Source organism: Lepidochelys kempii, chromosome 17, assembly GCF_965140265.1.
Source record: "Lepidochelys kempii isolate rLepKem1 chromosome 17, rLepKem1.hap2, whole genome shotgun sequence".
Taxonomy (NCBI): Eukaryota; Metazoa; Chordata; order Testudines; family Cheloniidae; genus Lepidochelys; species Lepidochelys kempii.
In genome coordinates this window covers 16,705,552-16,718,076 of record NC_133272.1, presented here as the reverse complement: position 1 = coordinate 16,718,076, position 12,525 = coordinate 16,705,552, and the positions used below count along the sequence as shown (strand labels likewise).

At 44.3% G+C, this 12,525-nt stretch overlaps 1 protein-coding gene across 2 annotated transcripts in view; it reads left to right on the top strand.

Annotated features, from left to right (window-relative positions):
- Positions 1–12,525, top strand: part of LAT2 (linker for activation of T cells family member 2) — a 36,879-nt gene that overhangs the window by 19,770 nt on the left and 4,584 nt on the right. Inside the window, exons 6-11 of one of the 2 annotated variants that reach the window (XM_073315094.1) lie at positions 645–688; positions 3,532–3,586; positions 4,207–4,244; positions 6,252–6,290; positions 8,516–8,546; positions 9,594–9,649. In XM_073315094.1, coding sequence (XP_073171195.1) covers positions 645–688; positions 3,532–3,586; positions 4,207–4,244; positions 6,252–6,290; positions 8,516–8,546; positions 9,594–9,649 — 263 coding nt within the window. The remainder of the gene's footprint in view (positions 1–644; positions 689–3,531; positions 3,587–4,206; positions 4,245–6,251; positions 6,291–8,515; positions 8,547–9,593; positions 9,650–12,525) is intronic. The other variant, XM_073315095.1, reaches the window with a different exon arrangement.

The window sequence follows — 12,525 nt, the reverse complement described above, 5'->3', positions numbered from 1 at the left end:
AGTCTTATGCAGGAGTCTCAAACTCAAATCACCACGAGGGCCACATGAGGACTAGTACATTGGCGCGAGGGCCGCATCACTGACACTTTTTCATACAAAGATACAAAAGCCCTCTCCTACCCCCGGCCCCGCCTCCACTCCACCCCTTCTATGAGGCCCTGCCCCTGCCCCACCTCTTCCCACCCCTTCCCCGCCCCCATTCCAACCCCTTCCCCAAAGTCCCCACCCCAACTCTGCTCCTCCCTGCCTCTATTCCAACCTCTTCCCAAAATCCCTGCCACGGCCCTGCCTCTTCTCCGCCTCCTGCCCTGAGCGTGCCATGTCCCTGCTCCTCCCCCCTCCCTCCTGGAAAGTCCTAAGTGCCGCCAAACAGCTGTTTGGTGGTGGAAAGCTCTGGGAGGTAGGTGGAGGAGTGGGGACGTGGTGCGCGTGAGGGGGGGCAGAGATGGGAGGCAGGGGGACAGGGGGTGAGGGGAGCTTGGCTGCCGGTGGAGTCGGCGTCTATGGCTGGCTGCAGGAAATGGCCACATGTTTGAGACCCCGGTCTTATGCTTTGTGACATCAACAATGCCCCCCCGCCCCGCATTGCATGTCTTTCCCTTTAGGACATATTGCATTGGCCAAAACTTTCCCTGTATTTTCAGGCATGAAAACCAGCAGGGGTTTGAGGTGATACGATCCCATTCAAGTGAGTATGCATTTTTACAAAACTCTATAGATATCTGGAAGAATCTTCTTGTAAGTACTGAGAAAGTTTTTCAGGCTGCATTTTTTGCAAGGGTACAAATTTGTGTCTTTTTTTTCATGACCGTGTCCTGCAGTGCAGAGAATTAAATTTCTGTCTCAAAGAATAATGCATTACAGTTGGGAAAGCATGGAAGGTCTAACTGACAGAACCAGAAGGCTGAGATTTTCAAAGCAGACTAAGGTGCCCACTTGGGATTTGGGTACCTAATTCCCCTAAGTTCCTTTAAAATCCCAGCCTAAATATTTAGTGCCACATAGAATCTGTATTGTGAAATGTAACAACATATTGGCTTAGGCTACAGGGTTCCTGCTCTTCTGAGCAGAAACTTAAACTGCCCCTGAAAATGACAGAGAGTGAAGGGGAAACACTTGAACCCAAATTGATACGAATGACTCATTTATCCTTGCCCTGTCACTGCTTCCTGCGGCACATTTGGTTACAAGCTGAACTTTTGGTTTCATCCTAAACTGAGCTGCTGATTGGGTAGGTATTAAAGGTCATCGTAAACAAAGAAGGTGTTGGAAGTTAAGCTTGCTGAGGCACTGGCTTCCCGCTGTAGTCTATCTAAGTACTCCTACCATCCTGAGTGCAGTAATATCACAGCACCAAAGAAAGGCACCATCACTTGGTCCCTTGTTCCTTTGAGTCACCCCAAGGGGACTTCCATTTTGATCTTTTCTTTCCTCTCCGGCTGCCCCTTCTTTCTTTTTTCTCCTTCCTTTGTCTTTCTTTACATTTTCTAGTCTCTTTTTTAAAAAATTTTAATTATTTCCCCCTCTTCTCTTTATTATCATCTTCCGCTCCTACCTCCCTTCCCCTGCTGTTTCTGATTGGGTTTTGGGAAAGCTAATCTGAAAGAAAGAGGTATTATGCCTGGCTCTGAAAGGAGCAAGGTTTGTGCAAAGGAGTTACACAGTCTTGAGCTGACTATTGAGAAAACTCTGTCTTCTGGCTCTTGAAGCTGCTTCCTAGTGCCTGAGGACCACAGGTCTCTCGGGAGAGTGCTGTCACACTGAGAGAGGGGAAAGTTTCTTGGGTAACATGAGCCAATCCAATGGAGCATAGGACTGAGACCTTGGAATGTGCCTGGTGTTCTAATGGCCGCTATTAAAACAAGCAAAGCACTATGGGATTGTGCTGCTGAGGAGATGGGCCTGCCGCATTTTGAACCAATTGCATTTCGAAGCTAGATACCGTGAACTAGAGTAATCCAGCCTAGAGAGCATCATGGCCAAGTCCGTGTTGGACAGGATGTGGTGCAGTCTTCTGGCCAGCTGCAGCTGGAAGATAACGTCTTTTGCAGTGGTAGTCGTTAGAGTATCTAGCAGCAACGAGGAGTCCAGAAGGGTGTTGAGGCTGCAAAGTGACATGAGGATCTGAGCAGCAAGGCTCCCGCCACAGAGCGAGACACTATGGTGGGAGCTGGATTTTCAAAGCATTTCCTTCTCTCTGCCTACAATACCTCTGTCTTGCTGCCTCAAGCAGCTGTTTTACATCCAGGTGCTGACCTCTGAGAGCTGAAAGACGGTGCTGCTAGCTCAGAATGTAAATGAAACAGATCTGGGTGTCCTCCATGTCTTGCTGGGATTTGACTTGATGTCTCAGTTTTCCCCAGCAGCGAGGTGCTGTGACTGTCTGGGATGGGGGAAAACTGAGGGAGTGCTCTGGTGGCAGAAGAGCAGTCGTCCAACAGTCCTTCCAGGCTGTTCCCTGACAGTAATGGATATGGGTCATTGCAGCAGGTGTCCTTTGACTCCTCCAGTGTCTTTAAAATGGGACAATGCTAAACCATGATCAACAGCAACAAATGCAGTGGAAAGCTCCAGTAATCGGAGCTGTGGATATTCTGCCTCCGATGATCCATCGGTCCAAAGAGTGCTGTTTCTGTTGTACAATAGAATGTGTTCCTAGCCACAGAAGGATTAAACCAGCATAGAGAGAAAGGATAGTTCAGTGGTTATGGTACCTGCCTGGGATTTGGAGACCTGGATTCAGTTCCCTTCTCTGCCACAAATTCCCTATGAGCTAGGGCAAGTCACTTAGTATTTATATCCCTTAGTTTCCCCATCTGTAATATGTGGGGATAATAGCAATTTCCAGCCTCACTTGACTACTACAGTGAGGGGGGCCAGAGAAGTCCCTAATATAGATAGGTAGAACTGGGAAGAGGTTTTTATGGCGTGGAGAGAAATTAATTTAAAAATGAACAAAAGTGGGCTGTAGCAACTTACATTTAATAATACTTTGCCTTTCTGCAGCCCTCCAGCCCTGGAGGAGAGTGAGGATTATTAAGCAGCAATGGGCCAAACAATCGAAGAAATCTTTATTTTAACAAGATCTAGGACAATGACAGATGCAATCAAACCTCAGGAGAAGTTGCTGTTGGAGCATCTGAGAGAACCCATAGCGATAGTTTTCAGAGTGGAAGTCTATAAAAAAGAACTGCTAGCAGCTTAGGGATGGAAACTCATGCAAATTTGGAGAAAATGTCAGATAACTTACAGGGGGAAAAGGGACCAGCATAACTATTAAGACTGGAGCTTTATCTAACATGTACTTGTTTGTAGTGGCCTGTTCCTGTTGCTTGTAGATACAACAGGTTTCTATAGTCATTTCCTTCCTTGGCCCATCCTATGCTTTTTAAGTAGGTAATTGAAAAAGTTCTGGATTTCGTAGTCTGCAAATACTTGGCAATCGTTTGCATTTGACTGCTCTGTGCTCAGTTTGGAAACGTGTCTCTTGCTGCCATAACCTTCAACAACTGATTTTATTTCCCATGCCAGTTGCAGTGACAAGGCAAGAGCAAATTAAATTGCCAGACAACATCCCAGTAACAAGGTAGGTGACAAAATAAGATATTTCAGCCAAAATTTGGGCCACTGGGTCCCCCCAAACTTTGAGAAAATTGAGGATTTGGATCTGAACTCCCTGGCTTGGCTTATATTTAATTTACTGCTTATCCTTCCATAATGTTCTAAATCTTCTTGATATCTGCGTTCCAACTGCTTTTATAGCATCCACTAGCATGAATCCTTAAAATCAAGCCACAGAAATGAACTGTCATTGCAGATGAAAGGCAAGTAGTGCAGGAGGGCCTTGATTTTAACCGTTTTGATACTGTGAAGCCCTAGCAAACGGATATGGATAATATATGGGAGAAATATTGTGGCTCGAGTGTATATTTGTTTATCCACATCCCATTCCAAATACGCCAGTTCTTAGTCCTCAAAATGTCTCCTGTTGCACAGCACCACCAGGAAAAGCTCCGTGGAGTGCGGGGATTGTTCAGCCCATTGGTTGGGGACCACTGTAATATCCAATATTTAATATAGTGTGTATAGAACTGGGATTTTAGCTACTTTCCAGTGTGAATGGCTTGTATCCCAGGGATAGACCTACCCAGCGGGAGAAATAGCATTTGCAGGAATCTGTTACATTAATAAATTTATCTCTTTCAGGAAAACCAGTGAGCGACTGCAGGCCTCACGCATTGATGGTAGGTATTTATACAAAAGTATCCATTTCTTTACACCTTTTGTCATCCGCCCTGGGTGGGTTGTTACTCTAATACGAAATTAGTGTGTGGGAATATTACAAATCTTTGCCTGTTTATATTGGCAAATGGAACATATATGGTAAAAGATCCCTGACTCCTGTATATGCCTACAATGTTCACGGAAGCTAAGCCCAGGAGAGGATGTTCCGTTCCCATTTATGGTCATCCATTTTGAATTCTGAATGGTGCATTATGGGGACAGGTGTTACCTTGGAAGTAAGTTAGCTAACGCTACAACCTACTCCTATAATAATACCCTAATGCACAAACATTTGTAGAACTATACAAACAAACACAATGAATCTTCATGACACCCTACGTAACTTGTTACTCTCTGCATGATGGAATGTTGCCTACATTCTCTATCCATATTTTCCCTGTTTAAACCCTTTACCTATGTGACTATTTCTGTCTAGCACCTTTCTTAGTCCCTTTGAAAACTCTATTTTTAGTTCTCCTCTTCTCTTTTCCTTTGAGACCAAGCTCCTGAGTCTTTCCACAACTTTGCAGATTCTTCAGACCTGATCTCTGTTGCCCTACGCTGCACCCTCCCCTAAGCAATGGCTGTCTTGCTGGGGTGCGGTAGCCAGCTCTGCACACAGTATTCCAGCTTAATTTTCTGAGTGCCCGTTGCTGTAGCATGTGGGCAGCTGACCTGGATTTTCAGAGAAGCGGAGCACCTGCATCTCCCACTAATTTCAACTGAAGTTTTGGTGCTCTGGGAATCAGGCCCTAAATGTGGTATTAAGTGACATCCCTCTTCCCCACAATATTCCATACAAACAGCTGCCATCCCTGTGCTGCTGTGAGACAGTATTCTACCTAGTCATTGGTGAGCAAGGAGTAATACCAGCTCAGCTTTACCCCCTCCTCTTGCTTAGCCAAGGGCTATAGGAGTGGCTACTTGTGAGAATGTGGTGGAAAAAATGCCCTTTTGAAGATCAGGCTTCTCATCCAGTGGCCCTAGGACTGGGTTAAACTGCAATCAGGGAGTTTTTCCTGTTGACTTTCTGCTTATATTCATTTATTATCCTCCCGTCCCTTGCTACAAACCCTGTTCCTTTGGGGGAAAGATCTTGCTGATTGCAAATGCAGAGCCCTTCCAACAGTTTAAACATCCCAGTAATAATAATAATTAATAATAATAGATAACTCGGATGGACCACAGCTTTCCCTAAAATGTGTGTCTCGCACCACACCCTGGTTTGATCTGCTGAAATACCAGAGGGGAGGGAGTTTTCACATCTTTGGTCCCCCGTACAGCTGTTCCCAGAAGCACCTTGCCGGCCATGGAGACAGAGTCCTTAGGTGTTCTGTCCAAGTTTTCGAGCCCCTTTCTAGGTAGTATGTGAGGACCTCACAAATATTGAATGAATGTATCCCCAGACCCCCTATTGAAGTCTGTCGGTCTGTTGTTACCCTCACTTTACGGACGGGGAACTGGGACACTGAGATTAAGTGACTCCCCCAAGCTCACAGAGGAAGTCTGTGGCGGAGCTGAGAATTGAAACGAGCTGTACTCTGTCTCAGACCAATGCTCTAACCACAGCGCTACCCGCTCTGCCCGGGGTAGAGTTTAGCAAGGGTCTTAGAGAGAAGCAGTCGTATTGCCACGTTTGTTTTCAATTCTAGTCTCTGCTACTGTAGCTTGCTACCTCATGTTTCTGTTTTTCCTACAGTGTTGCACTGAGCTGATGATGTTGGTGATTCTTCCTCTTTCACCCCCAAATCTATTTCCTAATTAGTGACCTAGATGGCTCTTCCTGTTCGAGCATTTCCCCAGCTTGGTCCCATGTTCCACAATTCATCATTTCTCCTTTCTTTTTATACTGAGCTCTATTTCACATCTCGTGGCTTGATCGCCTCCGAATCTGATTTCATAGCCCCTGTAATTGCTTGCTAGCATATCACGGCTAACGTACAATGTCAACATGTGCTCTCTTCTAGGTGACAGTGCAGAGCCCAGATACCAAAATTTCAGGAGAGGTAAACATTACAACTGCAGCGAAATTCAGTTAGGCTGAGAACAATTCAGCCTTAGTATAAGTAACTCCCATTGAAGTCAATAGACCTTGCGCCCACTTATGCTAGGACTGGATCTACTCCTCTGTTTAAAATAACAGTGGGAAAATGAAAAGCTGTGATCCCTGCTTTACTGTATGTGGGTGTTTCTGCTTTCTAAACCTAGATTAGATGGAAGGTCACCAGCCTTTGGAAGCAACATCACATTTCTGTTCCTGTCCCTTCTCTGAGTGGAGAATCTGTTAGTATATGGGCTGGCTTCCCCTGGAGTTGCTAATCACACCCTGCCTGTATTCAGATGTGTCAGGATATTTCTTAGGCTAAAAGATGTTCCCCAGCTGTAAAATGGAGGTCAGAATGCTGCCTTTCTCCTCTCCTGTCTATTTAGATTGTAAGAGCGGCAGGGACTGTCTCTTAGTAGCATCCATAGCACAACAAGTTTCTAATCTCAGATGGGGCCTCTGGATGGTACCGTAATACAAATAATTAATAATAATAATAATAATAATAATAATAATAGCGGTAGCAGGAAGAAGGCATTTCCTGCTGTCCGAATTCCCTTCGTTAGTATTTTATTCTTTAATGCATGGGAATATAGTAATTATTCCGGTCTTGAGGTCTCCAGCAGCACAGCTCTATAACGGACACTTTATCTTTGGAGGAAGATAGGGCTGATCGGGGCACTAGCCCACTGTGCAATGACAGAGTGAGGCAACCATCACAAAGGCCACCGATGATGATGTTGAAACCCAAACGATGCCATTGCTCAGTATGTTTTTTATAGAGGAGCTCATTGAATCCTTTTGTTTAACTATTTATGCCACTTGACCAGGCCTCATAGTCCTTGAGGACAGTGGCTCTCAGCCTTTCCAGGCTACTGTACCCCTTTCTGGAGTTTGATTTGTCTTGTGTACCCCAAGTTTCACCTCGCTTAAAAACTACTTGCTTACAAAATCAGACATAAAAATACAGAAGTGTCACACCACGCTATTACTGAAAACTTGCTGTCTTTCCCCTTTTTACCATATAATTATAAAATAAACCAATTGGAATGTAAATATTGAACTTACATTTTCAGTGTATACTACATAGAGCAGTACAAACAAGTCATGGTCTGTATGAAATTGTAGTTTGTACTGACTTCGCTAATGCTTTTTATGTAGCCTGTTGTAAAACTAGGCAATCTCTAGATGAGTTGAGGTACCCCCTTGACCACCTCTGCATACCCCCAGGGGTACACGTACCACTGGTTGAGAATCACTGCTTTAGGATAACCTAGACTATATGCTAAATTACTCTTTACCTAAAACAAAGCCCCTTAAATTCTCTTTCCCTGGGCTCTTACAGTACATCTACACTGAATAAAACTCCCACGGCTGGCCCACATCAGCGGCCTCGGATGTGGGATGTGGAGCTATCAAATTGTTATGTAGATGTTCAGGCTTGGGCTGGGACCCTCCCTGTTTGTGAGGTCTTAGAGCCCAGGCTCCGGCCCAAGCTTCTACACTTCAGTTTTACAGCCCTGCACCCTGAGCCCCACAAGCCCACGGCAGCTGACGAGGATCAGCTGCGGGTGTTTTATTGCCACGTAGACATACCCATAGGGTCCAGTCCTGCTCCCATGGAAGTCAATGGCAAAACTTGCATTGAATGCATGCTTAGTTCAAGGATGTGAGGCTGGATGTGGCTTGCTCAAGATTTTGAGCCTGCTCAGATGCTTCTCTTGAGGTGTCTGAGTGGCAAGCTTGCGAGTGATGCCCTTTGGTTAGTTCACTTTGAAGATTCTGGGCAGTGCATTAGAAAGCAGCAGGGTGGGGCGTGCAGAGGAGAAGGTGTTGCAGAATGGGGTGTGGGGAGGAGATGAGGAACACCAAGACAAGAGAACAGGAAGGTGAGACTGGTGCAGAATGTGCAACAGTACATTGGGGGGGGGGGGGGGGAGAAGTGTTAATTTTTCAGAGACAAGAGATACACAGATCCAGTAAAAAACTGAGTGAGAAAGGAAAGAGCTGGAATACTTGTCTGAAGGGAAGCAATCGCCTACAGATGTTCCTGGAGAATCTAACCTGGCCCTGTGTGTTTCTAAGTGCATAGACTTTTTCTGGATCAGTTTTGTGGTTTTATTTTGATTTTGCACTGTGAGAAATGTCCCTGAGACTGTGCTAATGGCAAATGATTTGTACTTGCAGAAGACAACCAGGAACTGGATGCTGCCTATGTGTAAGTCAATCTTTCTCTCATCCACCAGGACATTGAAACTAATCTCTTTAGTCTCCCTTGCTAATGGTAGCTTTGAATTGTAGGATGTTACAGTGGGTTTAGTTCATCTTCTTAAAGAGGAAATTAAATTCCAAAGATTTGGGTTCTGAAGCAGAGCTTTGAAGATCATGACATTCCTGTGGTTTCATTATTCAGATTATGCATAGCTCTGTTAATTTCACACTCTCTCTAAGACCTTGCAGTGGGCCACATTACTGCGAGCCATTGTTTCCGCTGTGAATAGTAACTTGCTATTGCGGTTACTCTCAGAAGAATATGCAAGATCTCAGGATGGGAATGAAAAATCTGTCCTAAGTGCTTCTGAATTTGTCATGAATAACCTATGGGAAGCCAGGTGCTAAGCAGGATACAAGCACAGAGAAGGCGTTCCATGTCCAAGTTCTGCAGTTGTACCTAACTCGTATTGAATATGACTTCCATTGTATCATATTAGCCTTTAGTGCAGCTCACACCTGAACATGAAACTACATATCTTGTAGTCTGTGTAGTATTAGAACCATGAAGAATACAATTGGCTTGTTTCAAGAATGATATTGGACAAGGAGCCAATCACTTACAAGAAACATACCCGTGCCAGATGCAACCAAGATACAGAAAACCAAATACTTCACCTTCACATGGACCTACTACTGTAGAATCTACCTATTAGATTAATCACAGAAATGGACAGCGGTATTGATGTGGGTCACAGAAATGTCATTTAAAAGAAGTAGCTTTGGGCTGCCTCTCTGGAAGTTTTGTATTTGGTTTACTCAGTTAGACGTGTATTGCCCAGGAGATGAGGCAGCTTGTGATAGTTGTGGCAACTTTAAGGAAAATTTAAGTTTCTGGGAAGAGAAGGCTCTATGGCTCTTTCTGATTGATTTGGGGTCATGGGGTGGCTGGGAAATTGGGGTCCCACGCATGAGTAAGGTGAGTGGGATTTTGCCCCAAGTGCCATCTCAAAGGCAGAAAATATCTAAGACTGAGATGTTTTATCTTTTCCAGCAACCCTATAGCTACAGATTATTACAACTGTGGGATGTTCTTGAGACCACCAAATGGTATGTTCACAAGACAGACGAATGACTGTTTATTCAATCCTATTATGGACGATAAAACCAGTGAAGTATTTCCAGCCAGCGAGGTTATAGTGTGGGTTTAGAATGAGCTGGAAACAGACAATTTTCTTCTTTTATCTTTCTCCTTTGTTACAGTATGGTTTGACACAATTTTAGTTAAGGAACAGACATATGGCTCATGGGCAGCAAGGGGTTAAAAGTTATTGTGGCAGGACGGGGAATACAAAAGGAGTGTTCTACAGAGCGGCAAAACCACTGAAAAGCTGTGACACGCTTCAGGGCTATGGTCAGGTGCCATCCTTCAGTGCAAATCAGCTGTTTATTTTCATTAAGCCCTGGTTGGCTTCAGGCCAGTGGCAGAGCATTGCCTGAAGCCGCAGGTAGTCCAGAGCCAAAGCCCTGAATGTTCAAAGGTGATGCTATCCCTGCCTAACAGCAGCACCATCAAGTGCTTGTCTCAGTGGCGTACAGTAGGTGGTGCAAACAAAATCAGCCCCAAGCCCAAGCAAGTCAGGAAAGTGATTTGGGCACTGCTGTCCTATACCAAGCACCTTACATTCACAGGGGAATTCCCTGAGGTTTAACATTCACAGGGGAATTCTCTGAGGCAGCTGGCTGTCCTGGGGAAGAGAATACAAAGTGCCACAGGTCTTAAATCTCCAATGGTCACTTTGTTTTTCAAACCATATGATATTCTGTGTTCTCATAACTTGAAAGGTGCATCCACCTAGGCCCTGACGCCACACACGCTTATCAATGTGCTTCCCTGGATGCACTGGGAGGGAGTAATCCCGTTTGGCTACTTGAAGTGTCTCAAGCTACTCCCGAGAGTAAATGCTTGCAGGTCCTGGACCTTGGGGCTGATCCTGCAGCTCTCATCCTCACAAGCGGGTCCACTGCAGTAAGTGGGCCTGCTCTTGTAAGTGAGGGATGCAGGACGGTGCCCCAGATCTCTACTGTTAGGAACACTAATCAGTGTTAAATACAGAACAGATGAGGTAGCAAGTCTGGAAGCTATGTTTAGAAAGACATAGACTTTAACGGGGCTCCATGCAGGCGCAGCTAAACCCATTGCAGAATTGAAAGTTCTTCAGGGCAGAGGTTGTCTCTTTGTTATATGTTTGTACGGTGCCGTGAACAATGAAGCCCTGACCCCTAGGCAATACCATAATAAAAACAATAATTAATAATCATCATAATTAGGGTCCTATTTTGTCTAGGGTCTTTCATGAAAACTCTGTCCCAAATTGCTTCTGCAAAACTAAATCCTGTAATACACTTAGAGTTAAATAAGTTGTAACAGAAAGAGGTGTTTAATACACTGTTCTTAAAAGTACAAAAAAGAGGTTAACTAATTTAAGTAGTCTGTCACCAGAAGGTGGATGTGGTGTAAAGACCTTTAAAAAAACGTATCTGACTTATTTGTTTAATTATTATTCTTTTATCTTGTGGTAGTTACCACAGGACTTCATGGAGATCAGGACCCCATTGTGCCTGGTGCCATACATACGCATACTAAATGGCAGTCTTTGTCCCAAAAACTTGCAATCCGAGCAATGTCTGTAATTATTTTGTTTTTCTATTTTATAAAACTAGTGTTTGAGGACTGTGTGAAAATTATGGGCAGGAGGAGACTCTCAAAAAACGCAGTGCAGATGCTGCATGTGTGAAATTCTGTGAAATGGCCATTTTGATATCCCAAAGTGTGCAAAACTTATCTGAAATCTTATCTGATTCTGACACCATTTTTGGATAATCCATTTTTTTGTCCGAAAGAAATTTCAAAACTTTGTCTGTTTTCCATTCAAAGATGGTCTTATTTTTGTGGGGAAAAAAAAGAAAAAGAAACATATTCCTGGCATGGTTTTTTTATGTGTGTGGTAAAAAGTAACTATTTGGGGAGGGATATTCCATTTTGTGCCATAGGAGGGGTTAAAGCAAGATGGAAAGTGATTGGCATGTCTATTTGCAAGAATGAATAGCTGCAGAATCTTCCTAACTTTGATGTGGTGACCACATCAACTGTTACATTTTCTGCATCTGTGGATGTACATTTCAGATAGTAAACTGCAGGCAGTTGCTCGTGTGGTTTAACTGCCCATGTACATCATGGTTGGTTTTTAAACAGATTCTAATTATAAATATTATTTAATGCCTGTACTTGAGCCTTTCTCTCAGCCAATAGTCTCTCTCAGCTGTGGTGCTAGTCTGAAAATAGACAGTGGTAGTTAGAAAAACGTCCTTTAAAACCAGCAATCGGTGCCCATTTGATCTGGAAGCCACTGACCGACAGTAAATACAGACAGCTCCCATCACCATTACTTTTTTGAGAGAGCAGTTTCAGAGTAGGCGGTAATGACGGAAACTTATTCTCTCATGGTTCGTTGGCGAGCGTTTCCATCCAATTCACTGAATCTGTGTCCTTGTCCCAAGAAAACCATCCTTTGTTATCAGTCTCAGCAGAGAGGCCAAGGAGTGATTTGGCCATGGAAAACGAAGAATCCTTTCACCCCAGAAATGGTCTCTATCTGGTTAGGTGGAGCAGTGCACAGCAGATGCAGGTTTCTCAACTGCCCGGCTGCCTTGTGGGCTCAGTAGGTAACATTGGTTTCAAGGGCTGCCAACTGGCATGTTTACATACAACTCAGACAACTTTACTATACTCATATAGTTAAAGCAATACAACTTCCTAGTGTGGATACAGTTTAAAAGGGCTTATACTGGGCTAGCTAATTTCCCGTACAGGAAGAGAAATATACTATGTCAGTGTAAGGCACTGTTATACTGCTATAACTGCATGCACTAGAGAGGTTGAGGGTGCAGGAGGGTGCTCTGGGCTGGGACCGAGGGGTTCAGAG